This window comes from Bos indicus x Bos taurus, chromosome 3 (genome assembly GCF_003369695.1).
Source record: "Bos indicus x Bos taurus breed Angus x Brahman F1 hybrid chromosome 3, Bos_hybrid_MaternalHap_v2.0, whole genome shotgun sequence".
Lineage (NCBI taxonomy): Eukaryota > Metazoa > Chordata > Mammalia > Artiodactyla > Bovidae > Bos > Bos indicus x Bos taurus.
This window is the reverse complement of record NC_040078.1, coordinates 102,316,998-102,343,294: the sequence shown is the minus strand read 5'-3', so window position 1 is coordinate 102,343,294 and position 26,297 is coordinate 102,316,998. Positions and strand designations below refer to the sequence as shown.

Genomic DNA, 26,297 nt, shown 5'->3' with positions numbered 1-26,297 from the left:
AGAACATGTGTTCCCTGGAGGTTGGGCACTCAGGCTGCTCCATGCACTCAGCTGCAGCCCAATTGGATGATACCTCCAGAAGTTTCAAGTCTGGCCCCTGGAGAGACTCTGGGTTCTCCAAAAGGAATCTACTGTGCCAAGTGGAGGGTCCTAGAACAGGGCTCAGGCTTGCAGGCTGTGCCCAGACATTGAGAGAAGAGAGAAGCGCTTTCTCCTTCATTCACAGCTTCTTAGGTAGCTACCATGTGTCAGCAGTCTTCTGTGCTCTGTGGATATACCAGTGAACAGGTGGTCAGTAAATGGAAAGTGTGATCAACAAGCTTTGCAGTATCTTGGAAGGTGATGAGTGCTGTGGAAGAAGATAGAGCAGGACAAGGGAATGCTGGAGAAGAGACTGCACGTTTAAATGGGATAGTCAGGGCAATCCTCCTTAAAAGGTAGATTTTAGCAAAGACTCAACAAAAGAGAGGGAGTGAGGCCTGCCAGTATCTGGAAGCAGAGCCCTCGGACAGAACCCTGAGGAAATCTCAGTCTCAATTATGAGGAAGATGACACCGGGAGCCGGGAATGTGCCCATCAGTCCAGCGGAGACAAGAGCCATCTGGAGCCGTGAAGGCACCAGAGCCCGGTGTCCAGGTGTGTTTTTCCTAAGCTGATGTCAGCCTTCTGGAAGCTGATTTAATTAAATGGAAGTGTCATCTGTTTCAGCTGGGTGTGGGTGTGTGCTCTGGGAAAGCTCCTGTCTGCTGCCACAGTGTGGGGTTTTATGGTTGCCATGTGGGCAAGAGCATGGAGGCTTTAATGTTCAGCCTCATTTCATAAGGAATTCCGTGTGAAGATACAAGGATATGGAAGCCAAAACCAACAACTTTTAACTCCCAAAGGCTTGTGAAAACCAAACCAATCAAGAAAGACCTATAAACATGGGGTAGTCTAAAACACATGTTGAGGCATAGCTTACTATTTCCAGAACAGACTGCCAAATCCCCTATGGCTGCCAGGATAAAGTGTTTATTGAGCAGCTACTATATACCCAGGGCCATACTAGGTACTTTCTGTGTTACCTGTTCCTCAAAACAGCCACTCAGATGACCTCATCCAGTCTCATGTCTTGTTGTTATTCAGTCCTAAGTCGTGTCTGACTCTTTGTGATCCCCATGGGCTGCAGCCTGCCAGGCTCCTCTGTCCTCCACTATCTCCTGAAGTTTGCTCAAATTCATATCCATGGAGGCGGTGATGCTATCTAACCATCCTACCATCTGCCACTCCTTCTCTTTTTGCCTTCAGCCTTCCCTAGCATCGGGGTCTTTTTCAGTGAGTCAGCTTTGCATCAGGTAGCCAAAGTATTGGAGCTTCAGCTTCAGCAACAGTCCTTCCAATGAATATTTAGGGTTGATTTTCTTTAGGATTGCCTGGTTTGATATTGCAGTGCAAAGGACTCTCAAGAGTCTTCTCCAGCACCACAGTTTGAAAACATCAGTTCTTCTATGCTCAGCCTTTTTTATAGTCCAACTCTCACGTCCATACATGACTACTGGAAAAACCATAGCCTTGACTAGACAGACCTTTGTTGGCAAAGTGATGTCTCTGCTTTTTAATACACTGTCTAGATTTGTCATCACTTTCCTTCCGAGGAGCAAGTATCGTTTAATTTCATGCTGCATTCACCGTCTGCAGTGATTTTGGAGTCCAAGAAAATAAAATCTGTCACTGCTTCCACTTTTTCTGCTTCTATTTGTCATGACGTGATAGGACCAGATGCCATGATCTTAGTTTTTTGAATGTTGAGTTTTAAGTCAGCTTTTTCACTCTCCTCTTTCACCCTCACCAAGAGGTTCTTTAGTTCCTCTTCACTTTGCCATTAAAGCAGTATCCAACAACGCAAGAAATGACTCTACACATGGACATCCCCAGATGATCGACACCAAAATCAGATTGATTATATTCTTTGCAGCCAAAGATGGAGAAGCTGTATTCAGTCAGCAAAAACAAGACCTGGAACTGACTGTGACTCAAATTGTGAGGTCCTTATTGCAAAATTCAGGCTTAAATTGAAGACAGTAGGGAGTACTGCTAGGCCATTCAGGTATGACTGAAATCAAATCCCTTATGATTACACCATGGAGGTGATGAATAGATTCAAGGGATTAGATCTGGTAGACAGAGTGCCTGAAGAGCTCATGGCTTACATGTCATCTATATGCTGAGGACTCCCAAATTTATAGTTCAATCTCTTCTCTTTCCCCACACTCCATACTCATTTATCCAGTGGCCTCCTTTACTTGAATGTATATTAGGCATCTTACATTTAACATGTCCAGAAAAAAACCTCCTGATTCATACCCCCTGCCTCCCAGATCTTGCCTACCCAAGTAAATGGCAACCTCATCCTTCCACTTGTTCAGGTCAAAGATCATAGCATCATATGTTTAACACCAAACTGCTGCTGCTGCTGCTGCTAAGTTGCATCAGTTGTATCCAACTCTGTGCGACCCCATAGACAGCAGCCCACCAGGCCTCCCCATCCCTGGGATTCTCCAGGCAAGAACACTGGAGTGGGTTGCCATTTCCTTCTGCAATGCGTGAAAGTGAAGTCGTTCAGTCGTGTCCAACTCCTGGCGACCCCATGGACTGCAGCCTACCAGGCTCCTCCATCCATAGGATTTTCCAGGCAAGAGTACTGGAGTGGGTTGCCATTGCCTTCTCCGTAACACCAAACTAGTCATCAACAAACTCTATTGGCTTTACCGTACGTACCTCTAGATCCAACCGCTTCTCACTACATCCAGCACTGTTAACTCTGTGCAGCAGCCGTAACGTCCTCATACCTCATTGTTGCATTCTAGCTGCTCTCCTTGCTTTCCCACTTGCCACCCTAAGGTCTACTTGCATACTGAAGCCCAGTGATCCTGTTACAGTGCAAGATAGATCTGGTTACTTCAGTGATCGGAACTCTCTCATGGCTCTTCATTTCTCTTTGAATAAAAGTCAGAGTTTGTTTGACTGTGCTGGGTCTTAGCTGCAGCACACAGGGTCTTCAGTTTTCATTGAGGCATGAGGACTCTTTAGTTGCAGCTTTCAAATTTGATTAGTTGTGGCATGTAGGATCCAGTTCCCTGACCAGGGTTAGAACCTGGGCCCCCTGCATTGGGAGCGTGGAGTCTTAGCCACTGGACCACAAGGGAAATCTCAAAGTCAGAGTTTCTACCATGCTCCACCAAGACCCTACACAGTCTTGACCCCTGTTTTCTTACTACTCTCCTTGTTTATTATTCCCTACTGGCCTCCTTGGCCAGTGCTCAGTCATGTCTTGTGCTCAGTCATGTCTGACTCTTTGCAACCCCATGAACAATAGCCCACCAGGCTTCTCTGTCCATGGGATTTTACCAGCAAGAATACTGGAGTGGGTTGCCATTTCCTCCCCCAGGGATCCTGCTCCTCCAACCCAGGGATCAAACCTATGTCTCCTGTGATGGCAGGTGGATTCTTTACTACTGTGCTACCTCAGAAGCCCATTCTGGAGTCCTTGCTGTTCCTAAAATACTCCCAGGTCAATCTTGGCATTTACTCCTTCTTTTATTTGGGACACTCTTTTCCAGATACCTACAGAGATTGCATTCTCTCTCACCTCTTCAGACCTTAGCTCAAATTTCCCTTTCTTAGTGAAGTCTCCCCTGACTGTGCCATTTAAAATTATAACCCATCCCCCATTGGCATTCCTCTTCCCTTTACTTTGTCATTTTACTCCAGTGTTTATCACTATTGGAAATCCACTTACTTGTTGATTGTCTGTCTCCTCCCACTTAAGGTGTGTGTTTTGGGGCGGGGGGAGTTAATTTGTTCACTACTGTTTCCTACCACCTAAAACATTGCCTAGTGCTTACTGATTGCTTAATAAATATTTGTTGGTTGAATGCGTGAGTTGGCAGATCACTCTCTGAAGTAGGCGGTATTAAATGAGAAACTAATCATAGAAGTAATTTCCTTGTGTTCACAGAAGTACAGGTGATGAAGCCAGCATTCAAAATGTTCTCAGCCTGGCACCAAACATCCTACTTGTCTCGATGTTCAACATCGCTTTCTATTTTTTACCCCCAAATTTGCACTGTCAATTTGATCCTAAATTTGAACCACTATATAGTAAACTTTATCAAGGCAGGAACTGTGAATGTCCTGCTCACAGATCCATCCCCAACGCTGGTATAACGTTTGTGGTGAATAGTAAATATTCAATAAATGTTTGTTAAATCAGTTAAAGACAGAGGAAGAAGCTCTGAGAAAGAATAGTGCCATCTTTAATAACAAAGCCCAGATTCCCCCCAGTATTGGAAGATTTGGGGATATGGGAGTGCATGAATGTGGACTCCCCTTGCCTTTAATCCTGAGTTTCACCATCTCCTGGAGGGTCTCTCACTTAAGAGCCTGCTTTCACCATTGTGTTGACTCCAGAGAGCACAGGTTCTCTTTAATACTTTAAAAAGAGAAATAGTAACAGAAACAACAAAACTTTTCTCTTGGTTTCTCTTAGCAAAGCTAAAAATATTTCACTACAGATTCAACGAGGACAACAGGTAAATAAACCTTGAGAGTAAAAGAAACTCAAAATAGTCTGGTTTGCAAAATTCAGAGTTCTGTCTCTCCTGTAGACAGCTGAAGCCATGGCCATACTTAGTTCACAAGAGGAGAGCACAGCATTGCAGGACTTGACTGGGTTCTTAGCTTGGTGACTTCTAGCCTGTTTCACAACTCACTGTTCACATTTCTTCCTAGATTTCTTGATACCTATGTGGTCAAGATCTTAAAAGTCAAATTCCCACTTGGTAGCTCATCCAGAGCTCTCAGCACAGTGGTTCTTAACCTTGACCTTGGAATCACCAGGGGAGCTTAAAAAATTACTGATGCCTGCCTCCCACCCCTTAAAGATTCTGAAGTCATTGACTTGAGGTGTGGCCTAGGCATTGGGATTCTTAAAGTTCCCCATGTGAGTCTAATACTGCTCTAAAACAGTGCATTTCCTGTCTGAGGAACTCACTTTCCCAGGTGAGTGATACCAAAAATAAACTCACCTTTAAGGGGAGGCCCCTGCTTGTACATAGGACATGTCTATATACAGTATTTCTCAACCCAGGATCTTGCCACCCAGAGTCCTGGTTTAGTTGATTAGGAATCAGACTCAATTACCTTTATGTTTAAAAGTTTCACCAGGTGATTCTAACATGTCAGGGTTGAGACCCAGGGTATCACCTTCAAGCCCATCACTATAACCACATCTGAATACAGTGTAATAACTACTGCAGAATGTAGTATCAGTTGCACTAGGGCAGTCAGATTGTGAGTACGTTATTTCTTTTGAGCTTACATTCTCTGTATTGTCCTTATATACCTTTTTAATGAAAAAGTACATTGGGATGTGCCTTCTTTTCTGTAATTAAAAAAAAAGCTTCCATTATGCTCTCTAGGTCTCTAAATACTATTTTCAAAAATCCATTTTATATTAATTTTTGGCTATCAACCCTTTCTCTAGTTTTTTCTTCAGAGTCTTTTAAAATCTGAATCAATTTCAGAGTTCTTGTACATTCTGTTGGCCTACTTAAATAGTTCTTCATTATGTATAACTGAAATAAATATTTGTGTAAAAACTTAATATCTGTCTTTTCTGTGCTGTCAAAACTCCATGATGTCTAAGGATGAGACATGATAAGTCTGGAGGAATGGGCAGACCAAATCATACAGGGCTTTGGAGGAGACAGTAAGAAGTTTGGGCTTCTTGAAGACAAAAGATGCCATTGAAGTATTTTAAGGAGTTGAAAAACGTAATTAGTTTTGACTTGTAGGAAGATGATTTGGGCTGCAGGAAAGTATATGGGTTGGAGAGGAACAGAAATGGAAAGGAAAATAAGACTTAGGAGGCCATCATAGGAACAAAGAGTAGAAATCAGTAGAGAAAAATCAACAAAATCAAAAGCTGATTCTTTGACAATATTAATAAAATCAATAAACCTCTAACCAGGTTAACCAAGAAAAAAAGAGAGAAGACACAAATTAACTAATGTCAGAAATGAAAGAGGGATCACCACTACTGATCCCAGGGATTTTAAAAGGGTCATAAAGGACTATTGTGAACAACTCTGCCTGCAATAGACCAATTCCTTGGAAGACACAAACTACCAAAACTCATGCAAAAGAAATAGATCATCTGAAAAGGCCTGTATCTACCAAGGAAATTGAATCAATAATCAACCTTCCAAAACAAAAACACAGAAAAAAGAGGTTCAGATGGTTTCACTGGTGACTTCTAGCCAACATTTAAGGAAAAGATGATACCAGTTCTCTACAATCTCTTCCAGAAAAATAGAAGCAGAAGGAACACTTCCTGATTTGTTTTGTGAAGCCAGTATTACTCTGAAACCAAAACCAGATAAAGACATTATAAGAAAACTACAGACCAATATCTTTCATGAACATAATGCAAAAATTCTCAACATATATTAGCATGTTGAATCTAACAGTGTATAAGAAGAACCATACATCTTAATGAAGTGGGATTTATTCCAGATATACAAGGTTAGTTCAACATTAGAATATCACTTACTGTGTTGCATCACATCAGGCTACCGAAGAAAAGCCATATGATTATATCTGTAAGATGCAAAAAAGCACTTGATACAATTCAACATCCAATCATGATTTTAGGAAAAACTCTCAGCAAAATAGGAATAGAAAGAAGCTTGCTCAATTAGACAAAGAACATCTACAAAAAAATCAATACCTAACATCTTGCTTGATAATGAGAAACTAGATGTGGTGTTGGTGGTTTAGTCGCTAAGTTGTGTTTGACTTCTTTGCAACCCCATGGGCTTGTAGCCTGCCAGGCTACTCTGTCCATGGAGTTTTCCAGGCAAGAATACTGGAGTAGGTTGCTATTTCCTTCTCCAGGGGATCTTCATGACCCTGGGATTGAACATGCGTCTCCTGCATTGCAGGTGGATTCTTTATTGCTGAGCCACCAGGGGAGCCCTGAGAAATCCAAGTTTGGGAAAAAGACAGTGTCCCTCTTTACTATTCCTATTCAGCATTATGCTGAAAGGTCTGCTGCTGCGTTGCTTCAGTCGTGTCCGACTCTGTGCAACCCCACAGATGGCAGCCCACCAGGCTGCTCTGTCCCTGGGATTCTCCAGGCAAGAATATTGGGGTGGGTTGCCATTTCCTTCTCCAGTGCATTCATGCATGCTAAGGCGCTTCAGTTGTGTCCAACTCTGTGTGACGCTATGGACAGCAGCCCTTCAGGCTCCACTGTCCACAGGATTTTCCAGGCAAGAATATTGGAGTAGGTTGCCATTTCCTTCTCCCGCTGAAAGGTCTAGCTAACAGTAAAGGAAATAAAAGGCATAGACATTAGGAAGGAAGAAATAAAATTGTCTTTGTTCACAAATGATGTGATTGACTATGTAGAAAATTCCAGAGAATTGGCAAAAAACTCCTGGAACTAACTAGCAGTTAGTTGCAAAGAAGCAGGATACAAGGTTAATATACAAAAGTCGGTTGCTTTCCTATATACCAGAAATGAACAATTGGAATTTGAAATTAAAACACAATATCATTTATATTGTCACACACACACAAAAATACATATAGAAAGATCCAACACTGTTTAGATGTCAGTTCCTCCTAACTTGATCTATAGGTTCAACATAATCTCAGTTAAAATCCTGGTGAGTTATTTTATGGATAGCAACACACTTATTTAAAAATATTATTGACCAGAGGATTTTTGCAGAAACTAATGCCTGAAGTGTTAATACCGTCTCCAGTCAATAATGTGTTAAAGTTTATATAGAAAGGCAAGCAACTGAGAATAGTCCACATAATAACTGATAAAGAAGAGTAAAGTTGAAAGACTGATCCTACATTAGAGTTACAAGAAAGCTACAATAATTAGGAAAGCATGGTATTGGCAAAAGAATAGACAAACAGACCAATGGAATAGAGTAGAGTACAGGAATAGAAATTCACAAATACAGTCAATTGATCTGTGACAGAGGAGCATAGGCAAGGCAATGGAATCTTAATGTAAAGCACAGAACATCTAGAAGGTAACAAGAGAAAATCTATGTGACCTTGGATTTGACAATGAGTTTTTAGATACAAAACCAAAAGTGCAATTCATGAAAGAAAAAAAATCAGTAACCTGGCTTACCAAAATTAAAAACTTTTCTTCTGTGAAAGAAACTGATAAAAGAATAAAAACGCAAGCCACGAATTAGAAAAAATACTTGCAAAACACTTGTTTAATGAAAGACTTATTCAAAATATACAAAGAACTCTTAAAACTCAACAATAAGAAGACAACAAACCCAGGTAGAAATGGGCCAGAGACCTTAATAGATGCCTCATCTGACAAGATATACAGAAAGCAAATAAACACACAAAAAGATGCTCATGTCATGTGTCCTTGTTGTTGTTGTTTAGTAGTAAGTTGTGTCTGACTCTTTTGTGACCCCAGGGACTGTAGCCCACCAGTCTCCTCTGTCCATGGGATTTCCCAGGCAAGAATACTGGAATGGATTGCCATGCCCTCCTCTAGGGGATCTTCCCAACCCAGGGATTGAACCCATTTCTCTTACATTGGCAGGCAGATTCTTTACCACTGAGCCACCAGGGAAACTGCGTGTGTCATTAGGGAAATGCAAATTAAAACAAGAATAAAATATCCCCACACACCTATTAGAATGGCTAAAATCCAAGACACTGACACACCAAATGCGGGCAGGGATGAGGAACAACAGGAAGTCTCGTTCATTGCTGGCAGGAATGCAGAACGGTTCAGCCATTTTGGCAAGGTGTTATAAAAGCTAAACATAGTCTGAAGAGCAATTACTCTTGTAGGTATTTACCCAGTTGAGGTGAAAACTTACGTCTATACAAAAACTGCACAGAAATATTGCAGTATGGCACAAATGTTGCACATTATTCTAGTCTGTACAGTAATAAAGGCCTTTTTGTTTAATTACCTTTAAAACATTTTTAATTGCCAACAACTGGGAGGAACTGAGATGGCCTTCATTACATAAGTGAATAAACAAACTGTAGTACATCCAGGCAATGGACTATTATTTGACACTAAAAAGAAATGCACTATCAAGCCATGAGCAGGTATGGAGGAGCCTTAAATGTATATTGCTAAATGAAGGAAGCCAGTCTGAGAAGTCTACATACTGCATGGTTTCAACTGTATGACATTCTGGAAAAGGAAAAATTAAAGAGATCAGTAAATACTATGCTACAGTTCTTATGAGATTTAGCCTTCCCATTGAGCTCAGATATGGACTGGCCAGTTGAAGACAAGACCTTGTGTTAGAGATGTTTGCCTCATTTCAGTGGCCCTCCTTCTCTGTTCCCAGGAGCCTCCTGATCTCCCTACCTATAGAGCAGAAATTTGGAGACAGCCAAGTGAGTTGGAACAGTTTTTTTCCTCATTAAATTAGTGAAATTATGATGATAATTCAGGTGATCTAGAAGCAGTAAAAGTAGAAGTCAAACATTAAAAGAGTAGAAACAGTTACTGACATTTGTATAACCTTTAAACAATGTTCTGACCTCCATTGTTGCAAGAAACCATTTGATCTTCCCATCAGTCCTATTTATTTTAGCTATTTTAAGAGTTAAGGGAACTGATTATCTCATGCCTGAGGTTACACAACTAGTAAGTGTAAGAGTTACTTTCTTAAACTCCAGTCTTTTTACCTTTAAGCCCACTGTTCTTTCTACCAAAGCAAGCAAAGGCTTTGGTGGGAAAAAAGGATGGATTTTAGAATCAGTTTCCCTTGTCAAGAATGATAATAAATAGTAGAGCTGCTCCAAGGATATGCAGAAAGTGCAAGTGAAAGTTGCTTAGTCGTGTCTGACTCTTTGTGACCCCATGGACTATACAGTCCATGGAATTCTCCAGGCCAGAAGACTGGAGTGGGTAGACATTTCCTTCTCATGGGATCTTCCCAACCCAGGGATCATACCCAGGTCTCCTGCATTGCAGGCTGATTCTTTACCAGCTGAGCCACCAGGGAAGCCCAAGAATACTGGACTAAGTAGCCTATTCCTTCTCCAGAAGATCTTCCCAACCCAGGAATCGAACAAGGGTCTGTGGCATTGCAGGTGGATTCTTTACCAGCTGAGATACCAGGGAAGCCCTAGGATGTGTGGAGCCCCAGCTAAATATTTTTGTAAGGTCTCTGCTGTATAAACAAGTCCATCCACTTGAGATGTAATGGTTTATTGATGAGGATTTAGAACAACACAGGAAAGAAGAGATACTTAGATTTGTGTTTATTATTGAATCAGTGCACCTGAAGTATCTTTAGAGTATCCAGATACTCTCTTTCTGGTTCAGGGACCATCTCATCTTTTTTTTTTTTTAATTGTCAGGTATATCATTCCTGACTAATTTCACATCTTCTACCACTAAAAAAGGTAGCAGTACTCTTATTATTTACAGTGCCAGGACTTTCTGGAACCTGTTTTATAGAAACAATGTAGATCTTCTTGTCTCTTCAGTTCTCTAGTTCCCTTTATTTCATGCTGGTTACATCATTAATCTTGATACCACACGACGTTATCCTGCATGCTGCCCACAAATACTGGATTCCAGCAACTCTGAAAGTTGTGACTGCACTTTGTTGACAATGACCATAAATGTAAGTCTTAACCAGAGTATGCAGGGGAAACGTGAATTGTAATTAGTTTTGTGGCCATGTTAAACTTACCATATGAAACTACCCAGACTGAATCACGAAGTAGAAAATCCTAACAGACCAATTAGGACTAAGGAGATTGAATCAGTGTTCAGAAGCCTCTCGACAAACAGAAGTCCAGAACCAGATGGCTTCACTGGTGAATTCTACCAAACATTTAAAGAAGATCTAATACCAATCTTTCTCTAACTTTTCCAAAAAATGGAAGAGGAGGGAACACTTTCAAACTCATTTTATGAGGTCAGCACTAATCCTGATACCAAAATCAGACAAAGACACTACAAGAAAAGAAAATTACAGGCCAATATCCTTGATGAACATAGATATAAAAATCCTCAACAAAATTTTAGCAAACTGAATTCAACAGTACATTAGAAGAATCATACACTGTGATTATTCCAGGGATCCAGGGATGGTGCAACATCCATAAATCGATTGATGTGATACACCACATTAATAAAATGAAGGGAAACATCGTATGATCATCTCAGTAGATGCAAAAGAAGCATTTGACAAAATTTAACATCCATTCATAATAAAAGCTCTCAACAAAGTGAGTATAAAAAGTAATGTAACTCAACATAATAAAGGCCGCTTCCCTGGTGGCTCAGAGGTTAAAGCATCTGCCTCCAATGCAGGAGACCGGGTTCGATCCCTGGGTCAGGAAGATCCCTGGAGAAGGAAATGATAACCCACTCCAGTATTCTTGCCTGGAAAACCCCATGGACGGAGAAGTCTGGTAGGCTACCGTCCATGGGGTTGCAAAGAGTCAGACACGACTGAGCGACTTCACTTTCTTTCTTTCTTTATGATAAGCCCACAGATAACATCATACTCCATGGTAAAAAAGCTGAGTCTTTCCTCTAAGATCAGGAACGAAACAAAGATGTCCACTCTTGGCACTTTTTTTCCATCGTAGTACCAGAAGTCCTAGCCAAAACAGTTAGGCAAGAAAAAGAAAAGGCATCCAAATTGAAAAGGAAAAAGTAAAACTGTCTATACTTGCAGATGACTTAACATTCCTAAAGATTCCACCAAAAATAAAAACAAACCTGTCAGAAGTATTTTTAAAAATTCAGTAAAGTTGCAGGATACAAAATCAGTATATTAAAATCAACTGTGTTTCTATACACTAATAATGAACTATCAGAAAGAGAAATTAAGAAAACAATCCCATATACAATTGCATCAAAAAGAATAAAATACCTCAGAATAAATTTAGTTGAGATGAAAGATTTTACACTGAAAACTATAAGACACTGATGAAAGAAATTGAAGATGCAAATAAATGGAACAATATTTCATACTGATAGATTGGAAGAATTAATACTGTTAAAATGCCCATTGTATCCAAAACAACCTACAGATTCAATGTAATCCCTACCGAAGTTTATCCTTTGAAAATTTATAGAACAGCACATCTTCCAACCATGCTTCTCTCAGCCCCACGTGCCTGGATCTAAGGGCTCTTCTGCCTCAGAGGATTCCTGTAAAGCTATATTAGGTAATTAGGTCAACTGTCTGGCACATAGTTTATGTTCAATAAATGCTAATTCCTCTGTTCTTTTCACTACCACCCAGAAGAGTATGCATTTTTAACTGGAATGGAGAAAAAAGAGGCTTCCCAGGTGGCACAGCAGTAAAGAATCAGCTGTGAATTCAGGAGACACATGAGATGCAGATTGGATCCCTGGGTCGGGAAGATCCCGTGGAGCAGGAAATGGCAACCTACTCCAGTATTCTTGCTTGGAAAATCCCATGGACAGAGGAGCCTGGCGGGCTACAGTCCATGGGGTTGCAAAGAGTCAGACACGACTGAGTGACTAAACACACACACACACAACACACACACACACACATGTAGAAACAAAATTGGAGTAATCAAAAGAGATTCCTGGTGGAGAGTCTTGGTGAGAACTACCTGTATAGCTCAGGCTAAAAGCATTTGCAAGAGCTTCCTGGAAAGCATCCTCCCAGCCAAAATGAAGTAAAGTAACAGGGCCTTGGAGACAAAGAGAAACTGCAGTAATGTCAGCTTCAGAATCACTGATCAGAGAGCAGAATGGCTGATTTGCTGAGAAGGTATTGCAGTGCCCAATAACAGGAGCTGAGAGGCAGGGCCTCCAGAGCTGAGAAATACCCTAAATTCCAGATGACACAGATCAAGCAGTCCCTGTTCTCTTAAAGAGGCATAAGACAGTGCCACCAAGTTGACCATAGATCACTCTAAGTGGGCAACACTGTATAGAAGCCCAAGTCTGCAGTGGAGTTCACAAAGAGCAAAGGGTCAGTGATGCCCAGGGCAGGACAGATCGGCACACCCCAAATGTGGGTGAATGGAAAGACTGGAGATAATTTAAGAAGAGCCAGCAGACCTGTAGTCACGGAGGGAGAGGCAGTCAGAGGAGATAGAAATTATCCTGAGGGAGAAAGCTCTATATCTTGGAGCTTGAAAGGATCTTTGGCAGTATTCAATAAACTTTCTTACATAAAAGTTGTTTCGGGGAAAAGAAAATGAAAATGTTTAGTGACAGGCTAGGATTACTATAGCTAACCTAAGCTGCTTCTGCCATTTCCCAAATCATGTCACTATTCCATAGACGTCTCTCTAGTTGTTGGAAAAGTGCATCTTCGCCCAGGAGGCTCAGGAGGACGGAACTGAAGATGCAGTGGCGGGATGAGCTCTGTGCTGAGGACTCTTTGCTGTGTGTTCATCATGCCAGCCCTCTCAGCACAGTCATATGTTGACTGGCTACCTTAATTAAGTTGCTATGTTTGCTTGATAAGAAGCTAATACTTGTTAACTACGGTTTGTCAGGCTGTGTGCTGGGTGTGTTACATTTATGGTCTTGTTTCATTCTCACAACCAGTTCTTTGAACTGCTTCTAGTAAACTAGCTCAGGGAAGGAGTAAGGGGGCACAATAGGGGGCTGCTCTAAGTTCAGTCTTCTCTGAGATGTTCTAGAAATTAGGCCATTGGTCATGAGATGCCCATCACTGATCTACTGAGTCCTAACCCTCAAAGTCCACTCTTCATTTTCCCCATCCCCACCCCACCTCACCCCCACCCTTCCTGTCAGTTCACCTTCCAAGTCAAGGTAACCAACTGAGTTCAGTCCAACAAACATTTTGCCAGGCACTCATACTCTCAGTGCCATGCATGGTCCTTTGTGATGGGCACTATGCTCAGGTTTCATGGTCTGGGAGAGAAAGATGTCTAAATGGATAGTTACTCGTCAGGGTGACAAGTGCTAGGCCGTATTCCCATCCTAGACATCACTGTATCTCTAACCCCAGGCCAGCATCTAGGGCATAACAACAGCAAGACTGTTAGAGTTAGCATGTACCGAGGGAGAGGGAGACCTATGTGCCAGGCATTGCACTAAGCACTTTATTCTCAGTGTAATCCTCCCCACAATTTTATGAAGAGTTAGTGTCATTCCAGTTTTAAAGATGTGGAAATTAAGTCATAGAGCAATTAAATAACATGCCCAGTTAGTAAGTGGTGGAGCCAGGCTATAGGCCCAAGCAGAGGGACTCTGTTGCCTCTGAATATCTGCTGAGTGACTGAGTGAATGAGAGGACAGAAGGCCAGGAGGTGGGAAAGACAGAGAACATGGGAACCAGTGAGCAAGGTCAGGTGAAGGTCAGTGCTAGGTAAAATGAGGTCCACAGGCATGGGAGGCTGGTTCTGCTTGGCAGCGGAAGCCATCACGATAGATTTCCTGAAGGAAGTGGTGCTTAACTGAATGTTCAAGATAAACAGGTGGTCACTGGCTAGGGGAGGGCAGGGTAGACAGAGCTAAGCCAGCCCTTCTACTTTCCCCCTCTCACCTTCTCCAAGACTTCTCCAGCGGTCCCACCTCTACTGCCCCATGCATGAGTTTTCCTCTTATTCTAACCAGCTTATATGCATGCTAAAGATTTTCCTAACCTCAAAAAAAAAATCTTTCCCTGTGCTTTCCCTCCAGCTATTGCCCCGTTTCATTGCCTCCCTTTGTAACAAAACTTCTAAAAATAGAAGTCTATTATTCCCTGGCTCCAATTCTGTTTTCTCTTAAACCCAATGAAATCACCATTTCACTCCCACTCCGGTGAAACAGCTCTGCTCAAGGTCGAGAGTAACCCCCGTGTTGGCAGATCCAGCCATCAATCCTATGGCCACCTCCTCCCAGGCCCCACACAACGTTCGATGCAGTTGGTCCCTGCATCCTCCTTAAGACCCTTCCTTCCTTTGGCAACTGAGACATCACACTCTCTCCTGGGTATTTTTCCATCTCAGGCGCTGCTTCTTTCAGCCTTTTGCCATGCTCCTCCTCACCTCCCAAATGTTGATCGTGAAAATACACATGGTGATCAAGGGCACTCTCCCACTGGAAATCATTTAGGACTCTCTCCAGGACAGAATCCACACTTGAGCCCAGTATTCGAAGCCGGCACCGTCTTGCCGCCTGCCTCTGCCACCTCACCTTTCATGAAGTATTTGTGTGGCGCTCTGGAGACCAGCCAGCCCCTCCAGATGTCCTTTCTCACCACATCCTCCAAGATCCCTGGGAATCGAGTGGTTCCCATTGGCGGATGAAGAAGCTGAGAATCAGATTGTCCTTCCTTTGCCCAAGGTCACACGGCTTGCAATGTCCTTTGTGAAAGTTTCTAATTCCAGGTCCTGTGTTCTTCCCACTTACAACCCGTTTGTTGTTTGACCTGATTCCTTAAACTCGGTGCTTCTCAGTGAAGCAGAGGCATGGAAGTCTGGTTCCTTCTTTTAGGTGCCAGCTTCTCCATCTGGATCTCCTCTGAAGAGCGCAGTGGTTTACACTCTTCACCCCAGGCGCTTGGTAGGCACGTTTGCAGGACAATGGGTGCTCTTACTGGTCCACATGCTAAATCTCCCCAAATGAAAGGCCAGCTGCAGAGCACGAGAAGAACAAGGGTTGAATGATTTGATCAGACATCTGTGGGGGCCTCCTGGCATTTGGAGTGTGAGCGCCTTAGAGAAACTAACCATTCTGGCCCGAGGGAGTTGGAGACAGTTAATCTTGGTGGTTCTGACCGCTCACTGCCCCAGAGGTCCCAGCCTGCTGCATGACTCAGAGTCCCCAACACTCCCCCTATTCTTCTCTCACTGGGATAGTTGGGAGGCCATTTCTAAGGCATTTTAATTTGGTAATAGCTTGACATGGCCCGCTATGCCCAGGGCTGTGTGTTTTAGAAGTTACTGTTGCTTTCTCAGTGGGGGAGTTGGTTTTGAGCTGCTCCATCCGGGACATCTGACTGCCCTGCGTAGCCATGGGAAGAGCCTTTCCTGTTGGCGTCTGGCCTCCCATGCTCCTGCTTGTCTGGGCTTTTTCTTCTCCATTATGGATTACCTGAGTGCACAGACCTTGGACTATTCCATAGCCCAATTCTTTTTTTTTTTAATTTTTAAACATTATTATACAATTTTTAGAGACTACTTCCCACTAATGCTTGTTACAAAATATTGGCTATGTTCCCTGTGTTGTACAATACATCCTTGAACCAGTCTTACACCCTATAGTTTGTATCTCCCACTCTCCCACCCCTGTTTTGCCCATCCGCACCCTTCCCTCTGTTAACCACTAGTTTGTTCTCTATATCTGTGAGTCTGCTTGTTTTTCGTTATATTCCCTAGTTTGTTGTATTTTTTAGATTCCACATAATCATGATACCATGCGGAATTTGTGTTCCCCTGTCTGACTTATTTGACTTAGCATCATGCCCTCCAGGTCCATCTGTGTTTCTGTACATCCACAGCCCTGATCCTTGAGGAACTTCGCCAGAAGTTGATGGTGTTTATTAGAGAGGAAAGATTTGGCTGAAGGTTCGCTGTTGTACATGCATTTCTACGTGCATTTCTGCAATGCACTGTGTTAAAGAGGCAATGGCCATCCATCTTTCCTTTGCTTTGTGGAACTTTCTGGAATTCACAAAGACCATAGGAACCAACAGTAAGAGGCAGGCAAGGGGATGGGGGGCCATGAGGGACTCTTAGTGCCTCACTGAATGTTACACACTGCCAGAGAGCTTCTCGACCCCATCTTCAGCTGCACTGACCGCTCGTGCTGTCCCTGGACTCTGTGCAACTCTCTGTGATGGCACTGACTGGGATCCACGCCAGGGCAGTGTCCTGTTAAGAGCTCCTGCACTCATGTCAGAGAAAGATAGGTTCAAATAGTATCCAGAACTTACTAGTTGTATGACCTTGAATAAGTCTCTTCATCTTTCTGAGCTTCTATGTAAATTAATAATTAACAGCACCCTACTCACATGGCTATTGAGAAGAATAATTGAAGAAACCTGTAATGTTCCTGTCACTGTGCCTAGTCCAGAAGTTTCCAGTAGGTTCAGTAGTTGCACTGAAGTTTATGTTTCATTTCTGAAATACAGTTGTTTCCATAAGAAAATACTGTTATGTAAATTCTCTTGTTAAACCCTTGACCTTTTTTTGCCTGCAAAATAAAGGCCCAACTATGACTTGTCACTCAGTATTTGTATTTGCATTTCAGGCTTTAAATTGCATTGTTAGGGAAGACTAAGAAAATGTAGATTTCTAGAAGAAAATGCATGTAGATACAGATGAGAGTTTGTCTAAATTCAATGAGCAGTGGCTCCGTATAAGGCCCTGGGCCAGGATCACAGGGCTGAGGAAATCATACATGATACACGCTAGGCAGTGGCATCATGGTTTCTGGCTGTCCTGTACAGGCACCAACCTCCCCCACCCCATACCCACTGCACCCCTGTCCCTGTAGAAGGCAGCCCCAAGGGAAGACTTGCTGCAGGGCCCTGGCACAGCAGAGCAGCTGGGCATCAGTGTGCTGGCAGCTGGCCCAAGGATGGAGGCGGGGGAGGTTGGGGCTGGGAACTGGCCAGCAGCCAGACCTCCCTCAGGTGCCCCAGCAGTCACGGAATGGGTCCTGTTCTTCCGCTTTGGTTTTCTCTAGACTGCACTGAGCAGGGTTTGGGGAGGCAGGGCAGTGACTCCAGCCCCATGTGGAACCCATACAGATGTTGAAGACCAGAGAAGTGAGATGACTTGACTACAGTCACGCAGCAACAGATCCAGGGCTAGAACTCACAAGCCTTCTGAAAGATAGTCAGCGCTGTCTGACTTGTGGACTCCTGAGATTGCCTTATTTCCAGTGCAAGTGCACTGAGATTGTCAGTGAGAGTTCCTTCAGAAAATCGATGAGGTCTTCTGTGTGCCCATTCTCTGTGCAAGGAACTGAGCTTACAGGGTTAAATCAGACCCTGACTTTGGGAATTCACAGCGCCTTGAGGGAGACATAGTACCAACAGTTGTAGTTCAGTATGGCAAGTGCCCTTGTGGGCAAGCATGTAATGTGGGTGGTGGTAGATGGACAATGAGCACAGAGGAGGCACTTGGCCCAATCTGGGGATCTAGGAGTTACTCCCAGTGAAACTGACATCTGAGCTGAGTTGTGAAGGACCAGGAAGCAGAAGGAGGAGAACAAGGAAGAACATTCCAGGCAGAGGGAATAGGATAGCAGGAGAGCATACTCAATGAGACCCCCCAACATATTTTTGATATATATTCAGGCCACTGAGTACTTCCCACTGGCTGGACCATAGTATGTGTGAGAGAATAAAGGCAGATGAGGCTGGACACGTAGAAACATTCAAGAAGGTTGAAAAGGCTGTGCCTGTGATTTTATCAAAGCCTGGGAGCTCTCTCCTTAGATCTCCAGGGCGCCAATCTCCTAGTCTGGGAGCCTGGATGGAATTCCTGATTTCCTTGCAACCAGGCTTACTGCAAAGAATCTATTTGAAATCCAGTGAGTTCCTTTTACCAAATTCCACAGAAGGGCCTTGTTGTTTATCTACTTATTCCTTTAGAATGTCCTGGCTCCTCCCCTCCACCCGCCTCTGGAAACTTGGTGTGGAAAAGGGACTGAAGTGCTGATTGTTGGAAATGAAGCTTGATTCAAGGTTTAAACACCAACAGCTCTTCATGAAACAGTAACCACTGCCCGGCAAGCTATGACTCTCCCTATCTCCCCACAGGCCTGCAGAGTTAGCCACCAAGTACGAAAACTTTTCAGAGGGAACCTGCAAGCCTGGCTATGCTTCGGCCTTGATGACTGCCATCTTCCCCCGGTAAGTGCTCGGGTTTCTTCCCATCACCTGGTTAGCCCGGTCCATGGCCCAGGGCTCAGACACACCTGCCCCTGGTGGCAAGTGGTGTGCTCCTGAGAAAGTGAGATTCTGTGATGTCTTCTCTCCTGCATCCTTGAGTCTGTGGGTGCCTGAATGCCTGAAATAACTTTGCTTTTGGTTGGCTCCTACCCTAGTCCTACTCTTGGCCCTGGTTACACCTTACCTCATCCTCTCTGAGCTTGTACCTGCCAGCACAGCTCGTTTCTGCAGAGGAGAAAGAGGAGGTAGGACCTATGTGCTCCCCATCGGAAGCCAGGTATCCAGAGGCAGCCAGACAGTACTCCGCAGCACAGAAGCTCATAGTCCTTTTTAGAAGCTCGGACCTGGCTTCAGGGAGGCATGTCCAAATAAAGCAGGAAATAGAGCAGAGGAGTTGCTGAGGCTGGCTGTTTTGGCACCTTCCCTCTCTGTCCCTTTGGCGTCCTGGAGTTCCTGATTTCTTTGATTGCAGGCTGCTGAAAGAAGACCTGCCAAACCCTGGGAGATCCTTTCACTAAATTCCCCTAAGAGGCCTTGCTTGCTTATCTGCCTTTTCCTTTCGGGTTTTCTTTCCTGAAGCCTCGGTGTGGAAAAGAGCCTAATGTGCTGTGATCATCTTGTCTGCAGTCTGAGTGCAGTGAGACCCTTGGGGTTGTTTCACTCCATCAGAGAGCTATAGGAGTATCTGACTCAAGGGGTTGTAGGAGGGGCTGCTCAGGACCTCTGGGAGTCAAGATGTAGCACTCAGACCACCAGAGGAGCCCTTGGGGTGGCCTCTTGGAGTGGGCTCTGCTCACTGGGGGAAGGGTATGCACCCCATCCCTTAGAGGATGAGGTTAGGGCACACAGTGTCCTTGCACAGGAATGCTATTATGGTCTCTTTCTTTCCTAACATAAGCCATTCAAGCTTAGCTCCTTGTATAAAATGGGGGCTCTGCTGGCTGGATATCTGGTGTTCAGATAGAGATCTTTGTCCAGGCTCTGCATTCTGACTTGATTCCAGTATTTTGCTTCTCCCAGCTATTTACTGAGCACTTTTTCAGGGTCTGGCAGTATGTTCCATATTCTTACATAGGTTTTCTCAGACCTACAGGGCTCAGGCCCCTGGGCCAGACACGTGTGAGTTTTCCTTGACCTGCATGTGGATTTTATAACTGAAAGTAATACAAGCACATGGGGAAAAGAACTCAATAGTACAAAAGGGTATTTACTTCCACTCCAGACCCCAGAGACAGCCAATATACCATAAAAAGGAACAGACTGTAATTATTGTCCTGTGTCTTGCTTTTAGCCACCCCAAGGGCTCCTCTGAATCCATATATGCTGATAATAGGATAATCTCTAAGATATATTGCATAATATATAATTGTTTTTTTGAGTCTGCCTCTTTTGTTTGGTATAATGCATTTGAGATTCAAGCATATCTGTAGCAGTTGTTTGTTCCTTTTTATTGCTGAATAGTATTTCATTATACAGGCATGACATTTTATGTTGTTTATCTATTCAGCAGTCAAAAGGTATCTGGGTTAATTCCAGTTTCTAGCTATTATAAATAAAGCTAATATAAACATTTGTGTAGAGGATGTATGCTTCACTTTGTAAGAATTTGTCAATCTGTTTTCAGAAGTGACTATATTCTTTTGCCTTCCTGCCAGCAGCGTATGAAGATTTTAATTGCTTTACATCCCTGATATCCATCTTTTTTATTTTAGCTGTCCTAGTAGGTTGAGAGCGGTCTCTCACTATGATTTTAATTTGTATTTTACTAATGACTAATGATGTTGAGTCAGACTTGCCTGTGAGCATCCAGGAGTCTCTGGCGAAGGCCATGGGTTGACAGTGACCTCCATGGGGTTGCTACTATTGCTGCTAAGTCGCTTCAGTCATGTCCGACTCTGTGTGACCCCATAGACGGCAGCCCACCAGGCTCCCCCGTCCCTGGGATTCTCCAGGCAAGAACACTGGAGTGGGTTGCCATTTCCTTCTCCAATGCATGAAAGTGAAAAGTGAAAGTGAAGTCGCTCAGTCGTGTCTGACTCTTAGTGACCCCATGGACCACAGCCCACCAGGCTTCTCCGTCCATGGGATTTTCCAGGCAAGAGTGCTGGAGTGGGGTGCCATTGCATGGGGTTAGGGGCACTGAATACAACAGGCCTGAGAGCCTCGGGGTGTGCTGCCATAAATCCTTTCGAAGGAGGTAGCCATTACCCCTACCATAGTTTGGCCTCAGGGAAGGAACTACAGGGAGGAAACACAGCCCCGCCCATCAACAGAAAATTGGATTAAAGATTTACTGAGTATGGCCCTGCCTACCAGAGCGGGGCTTCCCAGGTGGCACTAGTGGTAAAGAACCCGCCTGTCAATGCAGGAGATATAAGAGACAAGGGTTCAATCCCTGGGTTGGGAAGATCCCCTGGAAGAGGGCACGGCAACCCACTCCATTATTCTTGCCTGGAGAATCCCATGGACAGAGGAGTCTGGCGGGCTACAGTCCATAGGATCACAAAGAGTCGGACATGCCTGAAGTGACTTAGCACATCAGAGCAAGACCCAAATTCCCCCGCAGCCAGTCCCTCGCATCAGGAAGCTTCCACAAGCCTCTTATCCTCACCCATTTCAGAGGGCAGACAGAACAAAAACCACAATACAGGAAACTAACCAAACCGATCACGTGGATCACAGCCTTGTCCTATTCAATGAAACTATGAGCCATGCCATGTAGGGCCACTCAAGATGGATGGGTAATGATGGAGAGTCCTGACAAAATGTAGTCCATTGGAGAAGTGAATGGCAAACCACTTCAGTGTTCTTACCTGCGAACTCCATAAATAGTATGAAAAGGCAAAAAGATATGACACTGAAAGATGAACTCCCCAGGTTGGTAGGTGCCCAATATGCTACTTGAGAAGAGTGGAGAAATATCTCCAAAAGGAATGAAGAGGCTGAGCCAAAGTGAAAACGGCACCCAGCTGTGGATGTGACTGGTGATGGAAGTAAAGTCTGATGCTGTAAAGAAAATATTGCATAGAAATGTAAAATGTCAGGTCCATGAGTCAAGGTAAATTGAACATAGTCAAGCAAGAGATGGCAAGAGTGAACATCAACATTTTAGGAAGCAGTGAACTAAAATGGACTGGAATGGGTGAATTTAATTCAGATGATCATTGTATCTACTACTGTGGGCAAGAATCCCTTAGAAGAAATGGAGTAGCCCTCATAGTCAACAAAACAGTCCAGAATGCAGTACTCGGATGCAATCTCAAAAATGACAGAATGATCTCTGTTCAGTTCCAAGGCAAACCATTCAATATCACAGTAAACAAAGTCTATGACCCAACCAGTAATGCTGAAGAACCTGAAGTTGAACTGTTCTATGAAGACCTACAAGACCTTCTAAAACTAACACCCAAAAAAGATGTCCTTTTCATCATAGGGGATTGGAATGCAAAAGTAGAAAGTCAAGAGGTACATGGATTAACAGGCAAGTTTGGCCTTGGAGTACAAAATGAAGCAGGGCAAAGGCTAACAGACCTTTGCCAAGAGAACACACTGGTCATAGCAAATACCCTCTTCCAACAACACAAGAGAAGATTCTACACATGGACATCACCAGATGGTCAATACTGAAATCAGATTGATTATATTCTTTGCAGCCAAAGATGGAAACGTTCTATACAGTCAGCAAAAACCAAGACCAGGAGCTGACTGTGGCTCAGATCATGAACTCCTTATTGCAAATTCAGACTTGAGTTGAAGAAAGTAGGGGAAACCACTAGACCATTCAGGTATGACCTAAATCAAATCCCTTATGATTATACAGTGGAAGTGACAAATAGATTTAAAAGATTAGATCTGATAGACAGACTGCCTGAGAAACTATGGATGGAGGTTTGTAATATTGTACAGGAGGCTGTAATCAAAACCATGCCCAAGAAAAAGAAATGCAAAAGGCAAAATGGTTGTCTGAGGAGGCCTTACAAGTAGCTGAGAAAAGAAAAGTGAAAGGTAAAAGAAAGATATACCCATTTGAATGCAGAGTTCCAAAGAATAGCAAGGACAGATAAGACAACCTTCCTAAGTGATCAATATAAAGAAGTAGAGGAAAAAATAGAGTGAGAAAGACTAGAGATCTCTTCAAGAAAATTAGAGATACCAAGGGAACATTTCATGCAAAGATGGGCACCAAAAAGGAAAGAAACGGAATGACCTAACAGAAGCAGAAGATATTAAGAAGAAGTGGCAAGAATACACAGAAGAACTGTACAAAAAAGATCTTCATGACCCAGAAAAATCATGATGGTGTGATCACTCACCTAGAGCCAGACCTCCTGGAATGCAAAGACAAATGGGCCTTAGAAAGCATCACTACAAACAAAGTTAGTGGAGGTGATGGAATTCCAGTTGAGCTATTTCAAATCCTGAAAGATGATGCTGTGAAAGTGCTGCACTCAATATGCCAGCAAATTTGGAAAACTCAGCAGTGGCCACAGGACTGGAAAAGGTCAGTTTTCATTCCAATCCCAAAGAAAGGCAATGCCAAAGAATGCTCAAACTACCGCACAATTGCACTCATCTCACACACTAGTAAAGTAGTGCTCAAAGTTCTCCAAGTGAGGTTTCAGTAGTATGTGAACCATGAATTTCCAGATGCTCAAGCTGGATTTAGAAAAGGCAGAGGAACTAGAGATCAAGTTGCCAAGATCTACTGGATCATCAAAAAAGCAAGAGAGTTCCAGAAAAACATCTACTTCTGCTTTATTGACTATGCCAAAGCCTTTGCGCTGTGTGGATCACAATAAACTGTGGAAAATTCTGAAAGAGATGGGAATACCAGACCACCTTTCCTGCCTCTTGAGAAATCTGTATGCAGGTCAAGAAGCAACAGTTAGAACCCACATGGAACAACGGACTGGCTTCACATTGGGAGAGGAGTATATCAAGGCTGTATATTGTCACCCTGCTTATTTAACTTATATGCAGAGTACATCATGTGAAATGCTGGGCTGATAAAGCACAAGCTGGAATCAAGATTTCCAGGAGAAATGTCAATAACCTCAGATATGCAGACGACACCACCCTTATGGCAGAAAGTGAAGAACTAAAGAGCCTCTTGATGAAAGTGAAAGAGGAGAGTGAAAACGCTGGCTTAAAATGCAGCATTCAAAAAATGAAGATCATGACATCTGGTACTATCACTTCATGGCAAATAGATGGGGAAACAATGGAAACAGTGAGATAGTTAATTTTCTTGGGCTCCAAAATTACTGCAAAGGGTGACTGCAGCCATAAAATTAGAAGATGCTTGCTCTTTGGAAGAAAAGCTATGACAAACCTAGAGAGCATATTAAAAGGTAGAGACATCACTTTGCCAACAAAGGTCTATCTAGTCAAAGCTATGGTATTTCCAGTAGTCATGTATGGATGTGAGAGTTGGACCATGAAGAAAGCTGAGTGCCAAAGAATTGATGCTTTTGAACTGTGGTGTTGGAGAAGACTGTTGAGAGTCCCTTGGATAGTAAGGAGATCAAACCAGTCAATTCTAAAGGAAATCAGTCCTGAATAGTCACTGGAAGGACTGATGCTGAAGCTTAAGCTCCAGTACTTTGGCCATCTGATGCAAAAAACTGACTCATTGGAAAAGACCCTGATGGGTAAGGTTGAAGGCAGGAGGAGAAGGGGATGACAGAGGATGAGATGGTTGGATGGTATCACCGACTCCATGGACATGAGTTTGAGCAAGCCCCAGGAGTTGGTAATGGACAGGGAAGCCTGGCATGCTGCCGTCCATGGGGTTGCAGAGTCCGACACAACTGAACAACTGAATTGAACTGACTTTTTCCTTTGTGTAGATGCATGTTTCTATTTGTTCTTTTTCTTTTGCTTGAAGAATGTCTTTTAACATTACTTATGAAGAAAATTTAATGGCAATGAAATCTATCAGCTTTGGTTTCTCTGATCAAGTCTTTATTTTACCTTCAGCTTCAAAAAGTTGTTTTTGACTGCGTATACAATTCTAGGTTGACAATTTCATAAACACACACACACACAGTACTTTAAAGATATAACTTCATTTTCTTTTGATTTGTATAGTTTCTATGTCTTCTGTCATTGTTACCTTTTTTTGCTTTGTATGTAACATTTCTCTTTTCCTCTGGCTACTTTTTTGAGATTTTATTCCTTATCACTTGTTTTCAGCAATTTGATATGATGCACTTTGTTGTAGTTTTCCTTATATTATTCTTGACTTGCATTTATCTAGCTCAGTGAATCTGTGGGTTTGTATTTACTTTTAATCAAATTTGGATGCTTTTTGTCCTTATTTTTTCAAATATATTTTCTGTTCATCACCCTTCCCAGGATTCCAGTTACATGTATGTTAAGCCTTTGGTCCAATTGGTTTGTTTGATGCTATTGTGTTGGTGGGGTTTTTTCCTCCCAATTTCTTATTTCTCTTTGTGTTTCATTTTGGACAGCTGATATTTCTGTGTTTTCACGTCCACTGATATTTCTTTTGTGGTGTCTAATCAGCTGTTAATCCCATCTGGTGTGTTTTCATGTCAGATACTGTGTTTGTAATCCCTGTGGTTCTATTAAGGTCTTTTTATATCTTGCACTTCATTCTTTATTATGTCCATGTGTTCTTCTATTGGTAATTTCATCATCTCTATCTTTTCTGGAGTGGTTTCTCTTGATTGATTTTTCTCCTGGTAATGACCTATATTTCTAATTCTTCATATGCCTGACTGGTAATTTTTTTTATTAGATTCAAAACAATGTGAAATTTATGTTTTTATGTGCAAGATTTTTTTTTGTATTCTCTTAAATAGTTCTAGTTTTGCTTGGGTGTGTAGTTAAATTACTTGGAATCAGTTGTATTCCTTTGAGACTTGCTTTTAACGCTGTTGGTGCAGGTGTTGAGTAACCCTTTGTCTAGAGCTAATTTATCCCCATTACTAATGCAGTACCTGTCTGAAGACTTGACTCAGTGCCTTGTTGGTTGCAAGGCGTTTCCACCCTGCCTGATTTATTTCCACAGTGCTTTTGTCAATACAAACAATGAATTTATAATTTTGAAAGTTATTGGCAAATTGTCCTCTGTAGCAGTTCTTGAATTTATATCTACACATAGTATTTTATAGAGTTGTCTTTGTCTATTTTCATCCAATACTTGTATAGCTTTATTATTTATATTTGAATTAATAATCCATTTGAGATTTTTATTGTTTTGTTTTGGTGTTAGGCATGATTCTTGGTGTCAGGATCTGGATTTAATTATTTTCCTTATGGGTAACTAGTGTTTTTTTGATATTTTGACCAAAAAGTTGTAAGTAAATTTAGGAATTTGAAATTTGTAGCAACACTATTTTGACA

At 42.7% G+C, this 26,297-nt stretch overlaps 1 protein-coding gene across 10 annotated transcripts in view; it reads left to right on the top strand.

Annotated features, from left to right (window-relative positions):
• Positions 1 to 26,297, top strand: part of ST3GAL3 (ST3 beta-galactoside alpha-2,3-sialyltransferase 3) — a 213,882-nt gene that overhangs the window by 120,964 nt on the left and 66,621 nt on the right. For all 10 annotated transcript variants that reach the window (XM_027537519.1, XM_027537521.1, XM_027537520.1 and 7 more), the window contains one exon: positions 18,795 to 18,887. In XM_027537519.1, coding sequence (XP_027393320.1) covers positions 18,795 to 18,887 — 93 coding nt within the window. The remainder of the gene's footprint in view (positions 1 to 18,794; positions 18,888 to 26,297) is intronic.